This window comes from Staurois parvus, unplaced genomic scaffold (assembly GCF_062004578.1).
Source record: "Staurois parvus isolate SC_StPar_1 unplaced genomic scaffold, SC_StPar_1.0 ptg000392l, whole genome shotgun sequence".
Classification (NCBI taxonomy): Eukaryota; Metazoa; Chordata; class Amphibia; order Anura; family Ranidae; genus Staurois; species Staurois parvus.
Genome location: NW_028318188.1, coordinates 3,425,452 through 3,450,488, shown reverse-complemented (window position 1 = coordinate 3,450,488; position 25,037 = coordinate 3,425,452). Strand labels below are relative to the sequence as shown.

At 41.5% G+C, this 25,037-nt stretch overlaps 1 protein-coding gene across 1 annotated transcript in view; it reads right to left on the bottom strand.

Annotated features, from left to right (window-relative positions):
• ANKRD31 (ankyrin repeat domain 31) overlaps positions 1-25,037 on the bottom strand; it is a 196,709-nt gene that overhangs the window by 67,498 nt on the left and 104,174 nt on the right. Inside the window, exon 12 of the mRNA XM_089686185.1 lies at positions 11,970-12,110. Coding sequence (XP_089542311.1) covers positions 11,970-12,110 — 141 coding nt within the window. The remainder of the gene's footprint in view (positions 1-11,969; positions 12,111-25,037) is intronic.

The following is a 25,037-nucleotide window of genomic DNA, read 5'->3' as shown; positions in this document are numbered from 1 at the left end:
CGATATAAATGCGCATGTGCAGAACACATTTAAGACGTCCTCGGTGGGCGCTTGCTTTTTAGCCACTGTTCAATAGTAAATCTCTGAGTGGAGTCTTCTGACAGACGGCACTTGGTCGCGTCTACTGTGTTTAACAAACAGCACTAGGCATATCTTTATGTATTCTAATTTGATTTCCTTAGTTCTATTGATTCTATTTTTGTTTCTTATCCTTTATAATTATTTCTGTAATGATTTTACTTATTTCGAAGGTCTAGATAATATTTATTTTGACAGCTGAATGTAAAAAAAAGGTCTGCAATTGTAAAAAAAAAAAAAACAGCATGGGGTTCCCCCTCTCATCCATACCAAGCCCTTCAGGTCTGGTATGGATATTAAGGGGTAACTCCACGCCGAAATTAAAAAAAAAAAAACAGAGTGGAGTCCCCCCCAAAATCCATACCAGACCCTTATCCGAGCATGCAGCCCGGCAGGTCAGGAAAGGGGGGGGGACGAGCGAGTGCCCCCCCCTCCTGAACCATACCAGGCCACGCGCCCTCAACATGTTGGGAGTGCTTTGGGGCAGGGGGCTCCCCAAAAGCACCTTGTCCCCATGTTGATGGGGACAAGGGCCTCTTCCTCACAACCCTGGCCGGTGGTTGTGGGGGTCTGCGGGAGGGGGGCTTATCAGAATCTGGAAGCCCCCTTTAACAAGGGGGCCCCCAGATCCCGCCCCCCCCTACGTGAATGAGTATACGGTACATGGTATCACTACTCATTCACAAAAAAAGCAAAAGTGTAGTGTAAAAAAAAAACACAGTACAGGATCTTTGACAAGTCCTTTAATAAAACAATGTCTCCCGAAGTAGATCCAACATCAATCACGGTGACCCGAAAAAAGAAAAACAAAAAACCGTTCCGCACTCGACAAGGCTTACTAGCCTTATGCAGCCAGTCTCGCTGACATTTCTTATATAGGTAAGGGGCGGGGCCAGCCGGGGACATCATCCGAGTGACCCCGCCCCATGTGACATGTGGTATGGATTTTAGGGGGAACCCCATGCTGTTTGTTTTTTAATTTAGGAGTGGAGTTACCCCTTAATATCCATGCCAAACCCGAAAGGGCTTGGTATGGATGGGAGGGGGGACCCCACGCTGTTTTTTAAATTATTTATTTAATTGACAGAAATTATTTAAAATTGAGCTGTCAGTGGTGAACCCCGCTGACAGCTGAAACATTACTTCTGTCCCTGCAGAGAGCTGCGCTATTATATTTGACATTAAAAAGTATAGATGTTGCAACATTTTATCTATTTGTATCCATTTCGGATATAGATGTTTTTATTCGGATACAAATAGATACAATGTTGCAACCTCTATACTTTTTAATGTCAAATATAATAGCGCAGCTCTCTGCAGGGACAGAAGTAATTACTTCGCTATTATATTTGCCAGCCGTAGACGGGGCGAAAATCGGCCGATTTTTTAAAAAAAAAAAAACAGCCAGTTTTTGCCCCGTCTATGGCCTGCATTTTTCTTTTTCTTCTTTTTCTTATTCTTCTTTTTCATTTTCTTCTTCTTCTTTTTCTTCTTTTTCTTGCAGGTCACGGCTCATGCGCAGATTTTTTATCGGTAAAAAGATCAGCCGATTTGCCGATCATTGCCGCGAAAATCAGCCTATCTGCAAAATCGGCCAATTTTTATCCAAATTTATGCAGGCCATAGATGGGGAGAAAACCGGATGGTTTTTTAACAAAAAAACAAAAAATTGGTCGTTCAATAGGCCGACGTTACCACCAACAGTAAAAAAAATCGGCCTATTTTCTTCCCGTCTACGGCCGGCATAACATTACTTTTGTCCCTGCAGAGAGCTGCGCTATTATATTTGACATTTAAAAGTATAGAGGTTGCAACATTGTATCTATTTGTATCCATTTCGGATACAGATGTTTTTTCGGATACAAATAGATACATTGTTGCAACTGCAATACTTTTTAATGTCAAATATTATAGCGGACTGGAATTCTTCTTCTTTCTCTTGCTCTTCTTTCTCTTCTTCTCTTCTTCTTTCCCTTCTTCTTCTTCTTCTTTCTCTTCTTCTTCCTCTTCTTTCTCTTCTTCTTCTTCTTCTTTCTCTTCTTTCTCTTCTTTCTCTTCTTCTTCTTCTTCTTCCTCTTTCTCTTCTTCTTTCTCTTCTTCTTCTTCCCCTTATTTTTTTTTCTTCTTCTTTTTATTTTTTTTCTTCTTCTTTTTCTTGCAGGTCATGGCTCATGCGCAGATTTTTTTATTGGTAAAAAGATCGGCCGATTTGCCCATCATTGTCGTAAAAATCGGCCGATCGGCAAAATCTGCCGATTTTTTTCCAACTTTACCGATCCAAAAAATCTGACAAAATCCAGAAAAATGGACGACCAATTAACCCATTAACGGTGTGAAAATCAGCCGATTTTAGACCCATCTATGGCCTGCATTACCGATAAAAAAAAGTGCCACAATCCCAAAAAACGGCCAACCACTTAACCCACTAACGGCCCAAAAATCTGCCGATTTTTTTTTCGGCTGAAAAATCGGCTGATTATAGACCCATCTAAAGCAGACCATAGATGGGTCTAAAATCGGCCGATTTTTCAGCCGAAAAAAAAAAATCGGCCGATTTTCGGGCTAATTGGGTTAATTGGTCGGCCGTTTTTCGGGATTTTGGCACATTTTTTTTATCAGTTAATTTGGAAAAAAATCGATTTTGCCGATCATTGCCGCGAAAATTGGCCAATCAGCAAAATCGGCCGATTTTTTTCCAAATTTACTGACAAACAATATGTGCCAAAATCCCGAAAAGCGGCCGACCAATTATCCCACTAACGGAAGAGGCCCTTGTCCCCATCAACATGGGGACAAGGTGCTTTGGGGGGGGAGCCCCCCCTGCCCCAAAGCACCACCCATGTTGAGGGCATGTGGCCTGGTATGGTTCGGGGGGGTGCTCGCTCATCCCCCCCCCCTTTCCTGACCTGCTCGGATAAGGGTCTGGTATGGATTTTGGAAGCAACCCCACGCTGTTTTTTATTTAATTTCGGCGTGGAGTTACCCCTTAATATCCATGCCAGACCCGAAGGGCTTGGTGTGGATGGGAGGGGGGACCCCACGCCTTTTTTTTTTTTTACATTTTGGTGTGGAGTTACCCCTTAAGATACATACCAGACCCGAAGGGCTTGATGTGGATGGGAGGGGGGACCCCATGCCGTTTTTTATTTATTATGGTGCTGGTTTTTAAATGTAATTTTTTTCTTCACTATAGCTCAGAAATTCAGCTGTCACTTCCCTCAGCTAAAAGAGAAAGTTTTCTTGGAATTTATATCCCTAAAGGAAACAATGTTTACTTTAAGTTTATTAAAAGATACAAAGTTTTCTGTAACTTTGGGGAAAGTGACTTCTAAGCTTGTGAACTATAGTGAAGAAAAAAAAAAGGCTGGCATTTGCATTTGAAAATCAGCGCCAACATATACTTTGTATTGCGAAAAAAAATTATTAACAATTGTGTAAATCGAGGCATTATTTTCAATGGATTTTCATTTGTAAACCAAAAATTACGTTAACTGAGGCGCTGGTAAACCGAGGTACGCCTGTATTGGTATTGCAATCCTTTGTATTGGGATACATAGAACCAACATACATCTGAATTGGCAACATAGCACAACATTTGTGTCACATTGGAGATATCTGGCTAGTTACACTGACCTTGCCTAGGGACTTAGAGTGGATTCACACCACAGAAATACAGGTGGGATTAGTGTTCAACAGCTCTGTGGATTAGTGGTTAGCACTGCTGCTTCACAATGCTAGGGTTGTCGGTTTGAATCCCAACCACGGCAATGAATTTGCATGATCTCCGTGTGACTACCCTAACATAGATGTGCTGGTGGCAGCATCTTTGCTTTCTGTCTAAATGATCCCTAGAATGTGAATTAGAATGAGGCCTTGTCTGTTCAAGCACCTTACGTGAATGTCAAACGATAGGATGAGATAAGGGCCTGGACTAATGATTGATTGGATAATGCTGGTTTGCACTCCACCCCCTTTTGGGAAGGTTTGTCAAACCATGAGAAGAGTGAGCGAGAGAGAGAGAGAAAAGGATTAAAAAAAAAATTAATAAAATAATGGCATGGAGTCCCCCCCCTCCAAATCCATAACAGACCCTTATCCGAGCATGCAGATACCGCATGCCTTCAAAGATTTATTTCCCTTCTTGAATTGCCTGCTTGGTTCACACTAGATGTGATTTAAAATTGTGCTTTTTGTTGGCAATATTACCGTATTTTCTGTAGATTTACCAATGAGTTATTGCGTTTTCAATTGTGTTTTGCATTGCGGTTTCTATTGTAGTCTATATGTGCAATCGCTACAAAATGCTGAAAAGGTTAGACAAGAACTACTTTTGAAATTGTGCTGCAGCAAATCGCTTACATTAAGACACTCACATCCACATTCATTAGATCGGATATCAGGTACAATTTCAATTCCCAAATCGCACCTGAAATTGTGCACCCTGGATGCAACTTGGCATGCGATTTGCATGACATGCTACTTGCAAATCGTATGCCAAGTCGCACCCTATTGTCTGCTATTATAGCAGTCACATGGGTGCATTTCCGACACTGATTTCTAAAGTAGTACATGTCACGACCCGCGGTCGCCACCACCACCAACAGGGCGACAATCGCACAGCCGCGACTAACAGTAATACGTCACGCCCACGGCGTCAGACCCCAGGCCTTCTCACCAAACTCGTGACCGAAGGGCCGGCCGATCCAAAACCGCGGTGTGACGCGCGTAACAAGGCCCCACCCAGCTGCACCCTACACAGCGATTGCCCAGCTAATGGACTACAATCGGTGCCTGCAGCCTGAATGCGCTTGTTACTGGGTCGGGTTAGTTACGCAACTAACCCTCTACTGCCACCACCACTTTTGTCGGAGACTGGGAAACTCCCGTTACCAAATATACATTATAATGATTGAAATATTGATCTATATAGCACGGCCCGCGGACCTGCTATACAGAGATATGACAAACCGTAGCGTCTCTTCAAAAGCAGGGATTCGTGAATTGCAAGTAAGCGCTTAGAAACAGTTTAACACTTTCAGAAAGAAAGATTTATTTCTAACAGGGTCAAACAGATGCAAATAAATAGTTACAAAGATGTCACAAAAATATATATATATGTATATAAAGACACAGCAAACATAGAATAGCGAGGAAATTACAGGGTAAGTTACTTGCCTTGCCTGGTTTTAGCAAATTCAAGATGCAGAGCAGAAAGGTTCTTTGATCTCCTCTGTTACGATGTTACCTCGGATATCTCTGTGTGTGTGTTGAAAAACTTTCACTCTCTCTCTAGGATTGTCAGCCTGTCTTTTTTAAAAGTCCCTCACAAAGGGGGGGGGCTCTGACTACACCTTTTGGGAGTGGTCATTGGGAGATTTTAAACTGAAACTGCCAGGTCATGTCCCATGATATGAAACATATGTTTGACCTGAGGAATGTTCAGTTCTGGGTCAGGTTGATAAGGTGTGAGGCTTACATAGCTTTGGGTGACCAAAGTGACACCTCCGCAGACGGGCTGGCTCCACTTCTCATGTCTTAGCCTGGTTGTTCCACATCATCTGCCAGGAGATAAAGTCTGCCTCACAGGAATGCAAGGGGGGGGGGGGGGATGTGAGGAATGATTCAAGGAATACCTCAAATACAACAAGGTAAAGGAGAACTCTGCTTCCAGCTGGATGAGCTAGTTTGCTACAGTACATGTACTACTTTTGTGGCAATTTGCATAGATATTTGTGTCAGATGTCTTGCAAATCGCAAGGAAATCAGCATCTTCACTGTACGTCGCACAATTTCGGCTTTGATGTGACCGGGGTGTAAGGCCTTTTTATGTTTGATTTCCTGAGTGTTTTTCCAATTCATGGGAAATGCCGCATACTAGCAAAAGTGAATTGACATTTTCAGTATTGCATGCAAGATGTGGTCATGTGACTGCCTTAACTCATGCGATAATCTGGAGTGAATTGTGCCCATAGGGCCAAGAAATATTGCCAATAGGGTTCCCTTTTACATCCCTGTTCAATGTTCTGTTGTATGCTGCACAGGTACACTTCACTGTGGCTTTCTTTCTGACTCTGATTTGTGGGGCCTGTATACCAAGGGTTAACGTAAGTGGGAAGAAAATTAATCAGGTGCAAACACTTTCTCTGACCAAATGAATGACAGTGGTGGGTGTGGCCTACCTTATATAAAGAGATGCAGTAGTGGGTGAATTTTTAGCCTTGTACAGGCCACATTATTTTCTGCAAGTCCTTGTCTGTGGTGGTTTGGGGGAGGAAGAGATATTGTGGTGAATTGCCCCAGGCCATACTTACGCTGTGTCTGGATGTGGGCTGTAAACGTTTTGCATGTTCTTCCTTCTAAGGTGTGTTTGTGTTTTATTGTAAAATTATTGTGTGTTTATTATCTTTGCATTGTAATCCTAACACATGTCCATTGCTCTGCTCTTCCAAGTTTGCTTTATTTAGAATGAAATGCAGTTTTCAGACAAACATGATGAGAAATGTATGTGTGGGGGATTTGGGGAGGTGGGAGGTTTTATTTTGACACATACGTATTTTTATATTGATATTTTGATCTGCAGCTTGTTTTGTGGATAAGCCTAAGTGATTCATATTAATCGTTTGTTTCCTGCTTTAACCTGTGAAAGCACAGTTCATTAGAAGTATAATCTTTTAGATTGTAAGCTCTTATGAGCAGGACTGTTCTATTTTAGCAACAACAATCCTGCTTTTTCTTTTTTTTTTTTTTTATTATTATTTTCACAAAGATATTGAATGTACCTACTTGTTGTTGCTGTCCAAATAAATGTGGAATGTGTATTTGATCAATAAACATTTGGACTATGTACTTTTTGGGGGGATTATTTCATGGTCTATTTGAATGTAGCACAGTGGCTAAATGGTTAGCACTTCCACCTGGCAGTACTAGGGTTGTTGGTTTGAATCCCAACCATGGCACCTCCTGCCTGGAAGTTGCATTTTCTGCCTGTGTGTTTCCTCCGGGTACTCCGGTTTCCTCCCACTCTAAAGACATGCTAGTAGGTTAATTGGATCATGTCAAAATTGGCCCTAGTATATGTATGAATGTAAGTTAGGGACCTTAGATAGTACGCTCCTTGAGGGTTAGGGGTTGATGTGAATTTACCACATATATGTAAAGCGCTGCGTAAATTGACAGCGCTATATGCAAGTATGTCCAAATTAACAAACCAAAAGCCCCCTATTGCACCACAAGACCATGTTAAGTACCAATGAATAGGTCATATTCAATGTGCAGCTAGCTATTCTTTTTCTACAATCCTCTTAACAGTAATAAATTGGGCCCCCAATTTATGTTGACTTTGGGCCTTTACTGGCAAATATATATTTGCCAATGTCATATACACAGTATAGTTGCAAGCATACATTCACCAATGCCAAATCCACAATAGAACTGCAAACATATATTTGCGAATGTCATATACACAATGGAGCCACATGTAAAATTGCTATGGTGCACAAATAAACGCTGAGACGGCTTTTGGAGGAGGCACTAGAGCACCTGTCATACCAGAAATATGCCATGATGTTTGCGGAAGGACGTTTGCACACACCCGGAAGTGGTAGTGGGGAGTGTTAGTGGATGGGAGTGTAGTTAGGAGAGTTTAGTGGTAATTTGCAAGTCTATCTTTGAGCTTTGTGAATTGTTCTTTTGTGGAATTCCAGACCACATCTGGACATGGTGAGATTGCTGTTCTCCACCAAGGAGCTGATCCTCATTTGCCGGGGAAACATTACTAATAATTGTTGTATTTTCAGTTGAAAACATGTCCAATTCCTAGATCCATTGAGGTACATAGCAGAGGTTCAAGGTTCTTCCTAACTATACAGGTGGCACAGACACAAGCATACACCCAGGGCCACTGTTAGATATCACAGGGCCCCGTACAGCATACCTGACAGCCCCCCACCGCCACAGAAAAAATCCAAATTATATTTATGGTAAAAATACACTTAAAACATTATTAATGGACATAATCCCAACCATATTCCTGTGAAATCTAAATGATAAAACTGTACTGAGTTCATAAATAAAGCTGTGTGTGTAATTGAGGTGTTGGGGCTCATTCACATGGGTGCTGTGGCCTGTAGAGTGGGATTCAGTGGTTTGTTTTTGTGGCTATCGCCGTTTGCAGGCAACCTATGTTACACTATGGAAATGCTGCAGGTCATAATTTGACAAGCATATGGGTGCAGGTGTACAGCCCTGAACACAGACAGTGAGCATTCAGGGCCACTTCCCCACGCCTTCACACCTGTCAGATTAAAACCTGTGCTCATACAGCTGCTGTGTCCCCATAGTGTAACAGGTGGCTCTAGCCACATGAACAACCCCCTCATTCATGCTGTACAGGCCAGAGGACCTGTGTTAATGGGGCATTTTTTACTTTTTTTTTTCCTCAGCTCATTAATTTCAGTGGGCTGCCTGATGTGGGAACATGTAAAAATACTGCAGGCATATTATTTTAAAAGTGTGTTGCACCTAACCGCACAGTAGTGTGGCGCCATGCGTTTTGGTGGCTGTGAATGGGTCTGTTTTTAATAGACGTGTGTAGGTGCAATGACGTTTTCATCATGGTACCTGCGCACATCTGCAAAGGGCATTGCATTTCTTTGCTGTGCTGGAAAATGTGTGTTCTTGCATGCGTTTCTGCACCACCAATGGTGTGAACAAGTCCTAAGGGCCAGTTTACACTATAGAAACAGTCTAGATGTGTATCTGATGCGTTTTTGCATGCCCTTTTGGCATGCATGTTTAGTGTGTTTCAGTACATTTTGGATGCGTTTTGGACAAGTTGCATTGCATTTTTGTATCTCTTCCAGTTAGTTTTTTCTACTTTCTTTTTATTCAATTTAATTAGGGACGTGTGCGTTTTAGTACATTCAAGGGCGTTTCAACGCGTTCCAGTACAGTTCTGTGCATAAACAATGCAACGTGGTCAACTTTGTTTACAGCACCTGCAATGCACTGAAAATACAAGTGCTGATGTGAATTATGACATTGACAACCATATAACCTTCTTTGTAATGCCGAAAAAGCAAATGAAACACATGTAGTGTGAACTGGCCCTAAAGATTATTAGAAGTAAGGGAACGGGACTGACCAGGAATTGTGAATTCAATCAGACTAGTGGTGAGATACAATCAGCAATCGTATAATAATGTGAGATCTGAGCTGTAGATGATAGAAAATGAGACACATTCACTTGATCAGTAAATAAATAGTTGAAAAGAGTGGGGCGGTGATCCATAGATTTGCATATGAGACAGGTGATGATGGGGTGGGGGAGGGGGTCAAGTTGTATAAGGAGACAGGTTTAAAAGAAGATAAAAAAAGTTACAATGAAATATACACAGCATGAAACTTGCACATTTCCAACTTTTCAGAAGAACAGGACGCAGGTAAGAGTCACCCCCTTTCCACTTTCTAGTCATTAGGCAAAATCTTAATTGATTGATCAATATTCCTGTCACTGACACAACCCAGAAAATGATCTCCATTTTTTTAACATTCATAAATGTCAAGAAGCTTATAATCTAAGGGCAGAAACTCAGCCATCTACTAGGCCTAATTAACCTAACAGAATGTCTTTAGAATGTGGCAGAAACACATCCATACAGGGAAACCATGCAAACTGGGATGCAGCCATGACTGGGATTAGAACCCATGACCCAAGTGCTGTAAGTTCTGAGTTGTAACCACTAAGCCACTGTGTGAGACAGAATTTGAGCTCCAATGTAGAATAGTTACATTGTTTAAAAATGATAAAGCGAGCGCTGGTCAAATTATATAGACAACTAAAATGGTATTACACAAGATAAATATAAATATAGGTATAGATATGAAGGTAGCAGCTAGCACTCAGGGTATTGGCAACAGTCCCAGAATAGAAATATGTTAAAGTAATAGTGCAGCGCTATAAATGCATGTTATCAATCATAAACGCATGTAAAATCCAAAAAGTGCAATAATTTATTTCAGGTACTTTTATAGCGCTGTCAATTTACGCAGTGCTTTACACATATATTGTACATTCACATCAGTCCCTAACCCTCAAGGGGTGTACAATCTAAGGTCCCTAACTCACATTCATACTTACACATACTAGGGACAATTTGGAGAGGAATCAATTCACCTACCAGCATGTCTTTGGAGTGTGGGAGGAAACTGGAGTACTCAGAGGAAACCCAAGCAAGCACAGAGAGAACATACAAACTCCATGCAGGAGATGTGGTGCCATAGTCAGGAATTGAACCCATAATCCATTTACTGCAAGGCAGATGTGCTAACCATTAAGCCACTGTGCCGCCCATTAATAATGATGTAAACTGGTAAATGGTGCTAAAAAAAAGTTCATATAATCATTCCTGAATAATGGAATGTCCTTCGTGTTTACCTTTCACAAGTTCATACACTACTGTCTGTCTTGGATAAACCGCATGTGCCATTCATAGGCACTCTCTGAGTTGGTACTCTCACAGGAAGGACATTCCATTATTCAGGAATGATTATCTGAACTTATTTTAGCACCATTTACCATTTTACATCATTATTGCAATTATTTGCACTTTTTGGATTTTACATGCGTTCATTGTTGATCACATGTATTTATAGCACTGCACTATGACTTTAACATAGAATAGTTACATGTTTAAAGAGAAGGAAGCTATATCATTATATTGGGAACTTAGAATTAGACATTCCAAATTATTTGAGATATAAGTGTGAAAATGTTTAACATTTGAAAATAGAATGTATGACATTCATTAGTAAATGCATTAGTTGTCTGATCATTTTGGAGAAACAGCAAAAAAAAAATTAAAAAAAATTATAATATAGGTGTACTTTTTATTTTACATTCTAAGTATTCTCATATGCAAACAGAAAAACGCCAAATGGGACAAAGCCCGCGCTTGTGCGCCACCTAGCGAACATATACGGCATTGCACTTAAAAATGTGCCAGACGCGATTCCACATTTACTAATAGGAAAGTAGATGCTTTTCAATGAGATTGCTAGACGCCTCTCAGAAGACTGACAGGTCTTAATTGATTTAATTGAGTCTGCCTGAATGTTCAGAGTCTGCTGGTAGACTCAATTCTTAGTAAATCAGGGTCAATATGTCAAGATATGTGGTATATGTAGGTCCTTCCTCTACTGTTTGTCATGATTTCCCTAAAATACAATACAAAACAAATATTTTCAAAATGATCTAATGTGGTAATACCCAAATTGTTGTATGTTCATAGTAGGCCACAATATCTATTATTAAAATTTTTCCTTTACTTGTAAAGTATCAACATATTAGTGCTTTTATAGAATACATAGAACAATTCTATTCCAAAGTCTTTAGCAGAGGTAAGTGTATGTCACCATTCCTAAATAAAGTTTCAACATTAATACGGGCATTGGTTGTGTACTACTTATTTACTGTCCAATTTGGTAAGACCCTGATTAATCTGCTCATATAATATAAGTGTGCAAGAAAGCTGGAACCCATGCAAATTCAATGAGATACCCAAACTGATTCTCTCTCTCACTCTCTCTCTTGAGAGAGAATCAGATGTATGCAAATTTTGGGTATTCAGACAGACATGGGTGCTGTGCATGCCTGAATACAATCACCGGCTTAGCATTCACAGGGAGGTAGACTGATTTCTTTTGATGGGTTATGGGGTTGAACGAGAGAAATCTACACATACTGCATATATGGCTAATTTTAGAGTTCTGCACTTGTTGAAGCACTAACCTAGTGTCAATTTTACAGTATGTCTGGATTTGTATTAAAACATGCTTAATACATTCCAATTACTACAATAAAATGTTTACTGATAACAATTTTTTATACCTACCTTATTTGCCACATATTTCCAACTCACTGAAATGTCATTTCCTAGAAGAGCCTTTATCCATGAAGCCACATTTCGGTGGATTTCCCCAGAATGATCTCTAATATTCCCACTCGGCATAAGGGTGGCTTTGTGGCTGTAATCCTACAGCAAATGAGTACCAATGAAAGCAACAGAATAGATATGAAGTCTATACACTTACACAGCCATACACAATAATCTCCACAACATTTTATCAGTTAGCAATGCATTAAAGTAAAACATCACATATGTACGTATTTTCATTTTAAGTGCATTCTAAATACAGTAATGTGTGGGTATAACACTTACAAGTATTTATTCTTTTTTCTGAAAAAGTCTTATTTACCTTTCTCTCTGGAAAACTGGCACTCTATTTGTTAATCCAGAGCCAACGTCTACCTCCTGGATTGTGATGCTGACTTGGAGATGACACAGCCATGTGAATCCCGATGCTTGTGCAATTAAATCTTTATAAAATTTTATACTGTTGCTGTATATTGTGATATTTCAAGATTTTATTTATCAGGATTTAGATTAGTCAGCCATGGTCTGACAAAGAAAAGTCAAAGTCAGTGAGAACTGAGTTCTAGAGAGGGCTGCCAACCATTTATTTGTTGGGTCCTTACAGATAGGTGCATTTTCTACTGCAAAAGCAAGTACCTTGTTAGGCTGGATCCACAGTGGGTATTGACAGCCAATAAGCGTTTGATGGAAGCAACAGCTTTTCAGAGTGTTTCCAATCTCCGTAGAGAAAGATTTGAAAAAGCAAAGGGAAAATCTTAGTGTCCATAGGAGCGTTAAAGGACCCAAGACTGGAAAAAGCACTGGTAAAAGCAACCAGCAGATCCTTTAGCTTCAGAGTGGTGCACAGTGCATCAATAAGACCCAAAACTGTTTCCTTTCATTTGTGAGTAATAGCAGGCAAGTTCATCAGACAGGGACTGAAAAGGACAGAGTCTCCAGGTCCCATAGCTCAAAAGCCACCAAAGTCATGGGAAAATTAGATATAAAATCTATAGAAGAAGGCATGGGAACATGGTAGTGGCCACTGTGGTAAGAGTCAGCAAATAACTGGGTGATTTGGCTCATAATGTTTTGCATGACTGTAGTAAAAACCTCTACCATAAGAGAAGAGAATCCGGTTTTACCTGATGAAGCTAAAAAGCTCCAATAATGGAATAGACATGATTCCAGGATGCAGACATCAGCACCATCAGTAGACACACTGCCAGCAGACCTAGCATTGTTGCTAGAGTGTAAGCTGGGGGCACCTGATACATCGGAACTGCTCCTCCAAGTCTGGTGGCATTGCAGTAAGACAACGTAAGGCTCAGAGTAAGTGGAAAGGCCATAGGTACTGACAAAAGGTGACCAAAGCAACTCTAGGTGGGCAGCAGGAATGAATTCAAGATTGAAGTTCCATGCGTTACATTGCAGGCAGGAGTGGCAGTGGGGGGATGCTTCCTAGAGAAGGACCTAACTAAATAAGGTAGCTTCTGGTGCTCAGCCCAACCGGCCTACTCACAAGTGAGTCTTCAAAATCAGGATAAGCATTGAGGCAATGCTGGTGGAACCCAGTCCCTGAAGGTCAGATCCAGGCTATCCCCAAACTGTCCAGTCAAGGTACTGCAAAAAACTAGGTTCAGGACAGCTGAAGTGGACACCTGCAATCAGCGATGTAGAGAAGAATCTTGATTTAAAAGTACTGTAGAACTAAAAAGGCAATTTTTTTTCCATTTTGGATAGAGCAAGGGAAGGCTATATCCCCATTTTTTTTTCTTCTTGCTTTTTGTGTCCCGTTGGGAAGATTTTCCTTCACTTTGTGTCCCATAGCCAAATAGGAAATGAGAAGAAATCTCTCCAAAGTGGGGACATCCTTGGTTATTACCAGTGCCCCCAGTGGAAGATTTTCCCTCTGTTACTGTTCTGGGGAACAACCCAAAATTTTGAATTTTATTTTATTTTCACGTTTGATGGTAACAATAAACATAACAAATAGAGAGGACGAAACTCCCTAATGGGGATAGAGACAACAATAAAAACCTGACTGGTGTTCTAATACCTCTCCACTCCAAAACCAAAAAAAAATGTTTTACCTTTAGTTGTACTTTAAGAAAAATAATCAAAGAGTAGAAAAACAATAGCAACAATAGCTTAAAGGCTAAGTTCACCTTTTTTTCCTAAAAGCCTTGTCTTACTCATTGCTGAATTGCTTAGAAAGCTTAATCACTTGCTGGTATATAGATTTAGAACAGTAAAGCCAGTCATACATGGGTCAAATTCCGAAAGAATTTTCTTTAGAAATTCTTTTGCACCATTAGTGGGCAACAGAAACGGCCGATTTTCAAGCAACCATGAAATTTGAATGATTGGGCATGTTGGAAATTTTTTGAAAAACAAACTAATTTCTAATAAACGATGGGAGAATCGGGTAAGGAATGTAATTGAAAAAGAAATGAGCATGACCTGTGACCCAGAAAGAAAAGAAAATTCTTGGCCACGAAAATTATTTTCTGTTGCAATATGAAGTGAAATTGAAGACTTGGTCAAATTTCGAAATCAATGGTGCCATCGGATTACAAAATGCACAAAATTTCCGATTTTCTAAAGAAAAATTGTTCGGAATTCGACCCATGTATGACCTGCATTAGACTCAGGAAGGATTTCATCAGCTGACCTCATTAGCACACCCCTGTGCCTGCCTTCCCCCCTTTCAGCAGATCACTATCACACACTTCCATAGGTGCATGGTTTTCCAATGCAATTAATCAGTGATCACCGTTCTGCAGTAACGCACCATGCTCCGCTCCAAAAAAGTTCCAGAACTTCTCTGGGAAGATTGTTGTGTGTAGGGCACCCCAATCAAGTGAATGGGCTGCTCTATTCATGACGAGTGAAAATGCTCCAAAACAAACGCATGTGAGAAAGTGAGTTTTTGCTACATGGAGATGTGAACAGAGCCCAACAACTGAGTGTGTCTGTCCACTACCTCCTATGTACATGTATAAAGGTGGACATACACTATGCAATCCTTTTGTACAATTTCCTTCAGAATTACCAGAACTATGGAATAGGAGGACCCACCTGAACAATCCACTCAATCTGTATCAAATCAGACAGGTCCTTGTACTACATAGCTGATGGGAGATCTAAAAGAGATGTAAAGAAAGTGGGTGGAAGGTGGAAGTATTGTAATGAGGAAGGTGTGGTACAGAGTGGTGAAAACGCCCATTGCCCTATGACACCCTCTTCTGTGATGCAACAAGGAAGTGAAGACTTCTGGGAGATGGCCTACAAGAGCTGAATGCTGAAAGATGATCTATACAAAGTGCTGGAATCTGAAAATCATTTCAAAAATTCAAATATATTGACAAGATTTTAAACCTCCTGTGGATAAGGTAAGTGAGAGAAAAGCACATTGGGATGGCTGGACCAGATATGGCTTTGGAAAACGCCTCTATTTATTATGAAAGCTGAAATTCTGTCCAAAAAGGTAAACTTATTCTTTAATCTTTAATGCAGAAGAGCTGGAGAAAAGATGTCCATCCTCTTAGAAAACTAGCAAAAAACTGAGGCATACTGGTAGTGGAGTTATGCAGGGTTGTTTTTTTTTGTATGTCAAAAAGTGCCCAAGTGTAGGGGGCAATAAGTAGAAGGCTTTCTGTGTCTCTCAAAGAACAAGAAAGAAGTTACATTTTTGATTATGCATTTCCGCATAGGGGGCGCACAAGAGCCACGCACGTGCCCTACCCTTGCCGCCATTCATGCACTGACACAATTGTCAGTATTGTTGCTGACCGTGTCCATCCCTTTATGACTACAGTGTACCCATCTTCTGCTGACTACTTCCTGCAGGATAATGTACCAAGTCACAAAGCTCAAATCATCTCAAACTGGTTTCTTGAACATAACAATGAGTTAAATCCAATAGATAAACTTTGGGATGTGGTGGAATGGGAGATTCGTAACATGGATGTGTAGTCGATAAATCTGCAGCAACTGCGTGATGCTATCATGTCAGTTTGAACAAAAACCTCTGAGGAATGTTTCCAGCACCTTGTTGAATCTATGCCACAAAGAATTAAGGCAGTCCTGAAGGCAAAAGGGAGTCTAACCCAGTACTAGCAAGGTGTACCTAATAAAGTGGGTGAGTGTATATTGTGAGAAAAACACAGAGAGAAGTTAGATATTCTTAAGAAAGCAATTTCCTCCAGAAGGGTCTCCTTTAAGAAGGCAACAAGAAAAAAGAAGAGTGAAAGAAGAAGAAAAGAGAGATCATACAGCCAATGTCATCTAAGTGGTTGTAAAGGCAGAAGGTTCCTTCCCCCCTATACTCACCTGAGCCCGATCCTGATCCAACGATGTGCACAAGAGCCAAGACTCTCTCACATCTCATTGGCACAGACACAGCAGTACTGCTCACGAGGGAGTGGGGGGTGGGGCAGAGCCACACTCTGTTAGTCTCATGGACACATAGGTGGCTCGGGAGCGAGCATGCACAAGTGCCCCCAGAGCAAGCAGCTAGCTTTGGGGGCACTCAGCGAGGGGGAGGAGTCTGGTACTCCAGCAGGGGACCCAAGAAGAGGAGGATCGGGGTTGCTCTCTGCAAAACTATTACACAGAGCAGGTAAGTATGACTTTTTTTTTTTTAATTAAAAAGGAAGCTTTGGAATTACTTTAGCATTATCTTTAGCGTAAAGAAGAACAAGGAGTCCTGGAAGTAAGAGTTTGGCCCCCACAGAGCCCTGCTCTCAACACCATGGAGTCTGTCGCAGATTACATGAAAAGACATAAGGATTTGAAGCAGCCACTGTGGTTAGTTCTCTAAGATGTATGGAACAACCTACTTGCTGAGCTCCTTCAAACACTGTGTGAGTGTACCTAGAAGAACTGATCATGACATTTTTATGTGTTTTCATGTAAACCCACACAGACGATATATATATATATATACAGTTGCAAGAAAGTATGTGAACCCCTTGGGATTAGGTGGAGTTTTGCATGAATTGGGCATAAAATGTGCTCTGAACATCATCTAAGTCACAACAATAGAAGAACACAGTCTGCTGAACATAATACTACACAAACATTAGATGTTGCCATGGTTTAATTGCACATAACATGTAAACATTCACAGTGCAGGGAGGAAAACGTATGTGAGGCCCTAGCTTAATGACTTCTCCCAGAGCTAATTGGAGCCAGGAGTGAGCCAACCTTGACTCCAATCAGTGTGATGATATTGCATGTGTTGCTGACAGCTGTCCTGCCCTTAAAAAACACACACCTCTTTTGGGTTTACTGGTTTCAAGAAGCACTGTCTGATGTGAACCATGCCTCGCAGAAAAGAGCTCTCAGAAGACCTACGATCAAGAATTGTTGACTTGCATGAAGCTGGAAAGGGTTACAAAAGTATCTCCAAAAGCCTTGATGTTTATGTGTCCACGGTAAGACAGACTGTCTACAAATGGAGAAAATTTAGCACTGTTGCTACTCTCCCTAGTCATGGTCGTCCTGTAAAAATGACTGCAAGAGCACAGCGCAGAATGCTGCATGAGGTAAAGAAGAATCCCAGAGCGTCAGCTAAAGACCTACAGAAATCTCTGGCACATGCTAACATTTTTGTTGACACATCTACAATAAGGAAAACATTAAACAACAATGGAGTACATGGGAGGACACCACGGAGGAAGCCATTGCTGTCCAAAAAGAATATTGCAGCACGTTTGAAGTTTGCAAAAGAGCACCTGGATGTTCCACAGCACTACTGGCAAAATTTACTGTGGACAGATGAAACCAAGATTGAGTTGTTTGGGAAGAACACACAACACTATGTGTGGAGAAAAAAAGGCACAGCACACCAACATCAAAACCTCATCCCCACTGTAAAACATGGCGGAGGGAGCATCATGGTTTGGGGCTGCTTTGCTGCCTCAGGGCCTGGAGGGATTGTTGTCATTGATGGGGAAATGGATTCCAGAGTTTATCAAGACATTTTGCAGGAAAACGTACAACCATCTGTCCGTCAACTGAAGCTCCGCAGAGGATGGGTGATGCAACAGGACAATGACCCAAAGCATACAAGTAATTCAACAAAACAATGGCTGCAACAGCACAGAATACGCCTTCTGGAGTGGCCCAGTCAGAGTCCTGACCTCAACCTGATTGAAATGCTGTGGCATGACCTTAAGAGAGCGATTCACACCAGACATCCCAAGAATATTGCTACACTGAAACAGTTTTGTGAAGAGGAGTAGTCCAAAATTACTCCAGATCGTTGTGCAGGTCTGATCTGCAACTACAGGAAACGTTTGGTTGAGGTTATTGCTGCCAAAGGAGGGTCAACCAGTTATTAAGTCTAAAGGTTCACATACTTTTTCTTCCCTGCACTGTGAATGTTTACATGTTATGTGCAATTAAACCATGGCAACATCTAATGTTTGTGTAGTATTATGTTCAGCAGACTGTGTTCTTCTATGGTTGTGACTTAGATGACCTTCAGAGCACATTTTATGCCCAATTCATGCAAAACTCCATGTAATCCCAAGGGGTTCACATACTTTTTCTTGCAACTATATATATACATGTATGTGTATATCTATATATATATATATATATATATATATACAGCTGTGTTCAAAATAATAGCAGTCAGACATCACTAACCTGATCAATCACTGTTTTTGTTAGAAATGATATTTCTACATGGCAGATAATTTACTAGCAGGTGTAGTAGAGTAATAGAAATCCGACAGACCCAACAGTCATGACATGCATGCTGCTGATTCTGTGTAATTGAATCACTAATTGAAAGGGGCATGTTCAAAATATTAGCAGTGTGGAGTTCTATTAGTGAGGTCATTCATTCTTTGAAAACCAGGTGGCAATTATTGCCCTTATTTAAGGAAGGAAGGCAGCAAATGTTGTACATGCTAGTTACAGTGCATTTCTCTATGAAATTCTGAGGAAAATGGGTCGTTCCAGACATTGTTCAGAAGAACAGCGTACCTTGATTGAAAAGTTGATTGGAGAGGGGACAACATATAAAGAAGTGCAGAAAATGATAGGCTGCTCAGCTAAAATGATCGCAAATGCTTTAAAATGGCAACCAAAACCTGAAAGACGTGGAAGAAAGCGAAAAACTACCATTCGAATGGTTAGAAGAATAGCCAAAATGGCAAGGACTCAGCCAACAATCAGCTCCAGGAAGGAGCTCAAAGAAGGTCTAAAGTTACCTGTGAGTACTGTTACAATTAGAAGATGCCTATGTGAAGCCAAGCTATCTGTAAGAAGCCCCCGCAAAGTCCCACTGTTGAAAAAAAGACATGTGCTGAAGAGGTTACAATTTGCCAAAGAGCCCATTGACTGGCCTAAAGAAAAATGGTGCAACATTTTGTGGACTGATGAAAGTAAGATTGTTCTTTTTGGGTCTAGTGGCCAGAGACAGTTTGTGAGGCGATTCCTAGACACTGAATTCAAGCCACAGTACACTGTGAAGACAGTGAAGCATGGTTGCGCAAGCATCATGATATGGGGATGTTTCTCATACTACAGTGTTGGACCTATTTATCGCATACCAAGGATCATGGATCAGTTTGAATACATCAGAATACTTGAAGAGGTCATGCTGCCTTATGCTGAAGAGGAAATGCCGTTGAAATGGGTGTTCCAACAAGACAATGACCCTAAACACACCAGTAAACGTGCAACATCTTGGTTCCAGACCAACAAGATTGACATTATGGAGTGTCCAGCCCAATCCCCGGATCTTAATCCAATAGAAAACTTGTGGATTGACATAAAAAAGGCAGTTTCTGAGGCAAAACCAAGAAATAGAGAAGAACCGTGGAATGTAGTCCAATCATCCTGGGCTGGAATACCTGTTCACAGGTGTCAGAAGTTGGTTGACTCCATGCAACAAAGATGTACAGCAGTTCTCAAAAACAGTGCTTATACAACTAAATATTAAGTGATTCAAAGGAAAGCAAAATCTTCAAACATTTTTCAGTTTATATAGTGAATGTTTGAGTTTGTAAAGAAGAATACAAACACTGCTATTTTTTTGAACAGTCTAATATTCACTTTTCTTCAATTCTTTTAGAGGAACAACACAAATTTGATATATTTATCTTCATGTTTTGATTTGGAATAGAATGTGTAGTGTTCCCAATGCATTTGTGTGTATGGAAATAAAAGCTATTGGAAGGATTTTGAGCTTTATTCACTTTTTCCAACACACTGCTTGTCAGGAATGGACTAGCCAGCAATGGTGGGACTCACCTGCCTTTTGATCTGCAGTACCAGGGCTGGCCAGCGGGTGCTCCCAGCAATCAGAGACTCAACTTTGCAGCCAGCTAACACCTGGAACTGATTATGCTGGGGTATTTAAGGGATGGCCAGACTTGCAGACTCTGCCTTGGTGTTGTGTTTCTCTTGGGCCCTGTATCCTGTTCCTGCTCTCTGTTCCTGTCTGATTCTCTGATGACCCTGCTCTGATCCCTGGCTTGTCTGACCATCCCTCTGCCTGACCCTCTGTACTACGCTGCCTGCTACCTGTTCTGATCCCTGGCTTGTGACCCTGACCATCCCTCTGCCTGACCCTCTGTACTACGCTGCTAGCTACCTGCTGAACCTGGCCTGTGACCCCGACCAATCTCCGCTTGCTCCCCCTGTACCTACCTGCCCAATTGATATTGACCCGGCCTGCCTGACGACGCTTGCTTGTATGTACTGTTATCTGTGGGTGGTTGGTTTGGTTTGTTTGCACTGTATTATGTTTAGTATTGCACTGCGTTTATGTTTGTATTGTTAGTGTTAATAAATTATATTGTTTATCACATATCTGAAGTCTGCGTTTCCCTGCGTCAGTCACACACCTCTGGTCACACCTGGGAGCCCTGACACTGCTATTATTTTGAACACAACTGTGTGTATATATATATATATATATATAGACACAGGCACAATTTTAGACTTTTTCAGGTATTTACCAACACATATTCAAGCTATAGTTATATAATGGATATGGACTGATCGTGCACACTCTCAGGTTTAATTTGAGGGTATGTAATCCAAATTGGAGTAAGGGTTTAGGAATTACAGCTCCTAAGAGTAGCCATCCCCCCTTTTTCAAGGGACCAAAAGTAATTGGACAATTGAATCAAAAGATGTTTCATGGCCAGGTGTGGGCTACTCCTTCGTTATTTCTTCATTAATTAAGCAGATAAAAGGTCTGGAATTGATTCTAAGTGTGGTATTTGCACTTGGAATCTATTACTGTGAACCCACATCATGTGTTCAAAGGAGCTGTCCATGCAAGTGAAACAGGCCATTGTAAGGCTTCAAAAACTAAAGAAATCCATTAGAGAGATATCAGCAACATTAGGAGTGGCCAAATCAACAGTTTGGTACATTCTGAGGAAAGAAGAACGCACTGGTAAGCTCAGCAACATAAAAAGGCATTGACATCCACAGAAGACAACAGCGGTTAATGATCACAGGATCCTTTCTATGATAAAGAAAAACTCATTGAAAACCTCTGACAATGATACGTCCTGGAGTGTTCTTCACTTGTCTAAAATCTACAATCAAGAGAAGACTTCACGAGAGCAAATACAGAGGGTTCACCACAAGATGCAAATCATTTATAAGCCTGAAGAATAGAAATTCCAGATTAGACCTTGCCAAAAAACATCTAAAGCCAGACCAGTTCTGGAAAAGCATTCTTTGGACGGATGAAACTCAGATTAATCTTTACCAGAATGTTGGGAAGAAAAAAGTGTGGAGAAGGCTTGGAACAGCTCATGATCCAAAGCACACAACGTCATCTGTAAAACATGCTGGAGCCAGTGTGATGGCATGGGCATGCATGGCTTCCAGTGGCACTGGGTCATTGGTATTTATTGATGATGTGACAGAATACAGAAGCAGCCAGATGAAGTCTGCACTGTTTAGAGATATACTGTCAGTCCAGATTCAGCTAAATGCAGCAAAGTTGATTGGACGGCGCTTCACAGTACAGCTGGATAATGATCCAATACACACTGCAGAAGCAACCCAGGAGCTTTTGAAGAAAAAGAAGTGGAATATTATTCAATGGCAGAGTCAATCACCTGATCTAAACCCAACTGAGCATGCATTTCACTTGCTGAAGGCAAAACTAAAGGCAGAAAGACCCACAAACAAAGAACAAACGAAGACAGCTGCAGTTAGAGCCTGGCAAAGCATCAGAAAGGAGGAAACCTAGTCTTTTGTAATGTCCATGGGTTCCAGACTTCAGGCAGTCATTACCAGTAAAGGATTATCAACAAAATATTAAAAATTAACATTTATTTATGATTATATTCATTTGTCCAATTACATTTGAGCCCCTGAAAATGGAGGGACTGTGTATAAAAATGGTTGCAGCTGCTAAAATTTGTACTTGATATTTATATTCAACCCCTTGAATTAAAGCTGAAAGTCTGCACTTCAAATTAATTTGAATTGTTTCCTTTTAATTTATTCTGGTGGCATACAGAGCCAAAATTATGAAAATCGTGTCCAAATATATATGGACCTAACTGTATACACATACACACTATACTACCAAAAGTATTGGCACACCCCTCCAAATAATTGGATTTGGGTGTGCCAATCATCTCCATGGCCACAAAATCAAGCACCTAGGCATGCATGAAGGAAAGGGTCGCTCTCAGGGGCTCAGTGAATTCAAGCTTGGTACCATAATAGGTTGCCACCTGTGCAAGTCCCTACGTGAAGTTTCCTTTCTACTAAATATTCCACGGTCAACTGTTAGTGGTATTATAACAAAATGAAAGCAAGTGGGAACAACGGCAGCTCAGCCACGAAGTGGTAGGCCACATAAAAAAATTACAGAACGGGTTCAGCGCATACAATGCACAGAAGTCACCAAGCATCTGGAAAGTCAATTACTAAGGACCTCCAAACTTTGTGTGGCCTTCAGAATTATCACATCAGTGCACAGAGAGCTTCATGGAATGGGTTTCCATGGCCGAGTAGCTGCATCGAAGCCTTACATCTCCAAATGTAATGCAAAGCATCAAATGCAGTGATGTAAAGAACGCCACTATTGGACTCTAGAGCAGTGGAGACATGTTCTCTTGAGTGACGAATTACGCTTCTCTGTCTGGCAATCCAATGGACGTGTCTGGGTTTGGTGTTTGCCAGGAGAACAGTACTTGCCTGACTGCACTGTGCCAAGTGTAAAGTTTGGTGGAGGGGGAGATTATGGTGTGGGGTTGTTTTTCAGGGGTTGGGCTTTGCCCCTTAATTCCAGTGAAGAGAGATGTTAAGGCGTCAGCATACAAAGACATTATGGGCAATTTCATGCTCCCAACTTTGTGGGAACAGTTTGGGGATGGCCCCTTCCTGTTCCAACATGACTACACACTAGTGCACAAAGCAAGGTCCATAAAGACATGGATGAGCGAGTTTGGGGTGGAGGAACTTGACTGGCTGGCACAGAGTCTTGATCTCAACCCGATAGAACACCTTTGGGATGAATTAGAGCGGAGACTGCGAGCCAGGCCTTCTCATCCGACATCAGTGCCTGACTACACAAATGTGCTTCTGAAAGAGTGGTCAAACATTCCCATAGACACAATCCTAAACCTTGTGGACAGCCTTCCCAGAAGAGTTGAAGTTGTTATAGCTGCAAAGGGTGGGCCAACTCAACGTTGAACCCTATGTACTAAGACTGGGATCCCAATACTTTTGGCAATATAGTGTATATATAAGACTGTGTGTGTATATGTGGGGGTGGAGGAGGGCTCAAATTTTTGGGGGAGGGAAATTTTATGTGCTTGGGTGTAAGTTAAAATTTTACAATTAAAAAGTTTTTTTTGTCCCCATCACATAGGGGACAAAAAGCTCCTTATGTGATGATTCTTTTGTGACAGGTTCTCATCAGGGGCGGACTGACCATTTGGAAACTCGGGCACTGCCCGAGGGCCCAGGGTCAGTAGGGGGCCCCATGAGATGCCCCTGGTGCCTTTTTCATAGGCTTTTTTGAATTCGGGCAAGGACACAGGGGCCCCATAATCCCTTATTGCCCAGGGGCCCCATGAGTTGTCAATCCGCCCCTGGTTCTCATTAATGAGACATTCGGGGTCCAAAAGATCCCTCAATGTCTCCCCTGTGCTCCATGGAATGTAGTGCAGTGCAGATCGCTCTGCTATACATTCTTTCCTGGCCACACTGGCCAGGGACACTGACAGAGGGACTCAGAAGTGACGTTTTACACGTCGCTTCTTGTTTAAAAAGAAGAATAGGAGGAGAGCAGATGTGTGTCCACTCAGCTCCCTCCCCCCTACACAGCAGGACCTGCTATTCTGGTCCTGGGCCTGCAGATGGGCAAACGGAGCCCAAGACACATGGTGGGAGGGCACGTTACCTGGGGTGTGGAAGTAATTGGGTGGCAGCGCAGGAGTCAGCTTCTTGGATTTACACACAATCCTGGTGGCTGCAGTCACCAGGAGTGTGTGTAAAACCCTCCTGCTGTTAGGTCCATACAATGTATGGACCTGTCAGCGAAAGGGTTAAACCATGCGGACTAGTTTACACTTGTGGTTAGGGGGCGGTAAAAACAGGCAGTTGGAGCTGCCCTGCCCCTTTAAGCTGTACAGGGGTATACATATGCTGCGTTGCTTTGTGGGGGCAAATATGATCCTTGCCACCTGCCAAAAACAACCCATTCAAGTGAATGGGGACACACTGCCACCATGTGCAATCCTCATTGTTGCAGAGGTTGTGCTGTTGAAACAGGCTGTCAAATGCACATCTGAAAAGCGATTCACATTGGACCACTCTTCATAGAGCTAACAAAAGTGGAAACAAACCCCATCTGTCCTGAAAAATGTAGATTACATTAGGGAAGACAACAAACTCTGAAAGGTATGAGTCCCAGAGGACACTGTGCTCCATTCACAAAGCAGTATCTACTCCTTTAAGAAATGCAGTAAATTACCGCTTAGCATTTCTTTAAAAAAAATTTAAATACACTAAAAACGCTACTAAAAACGCTACTAAAAT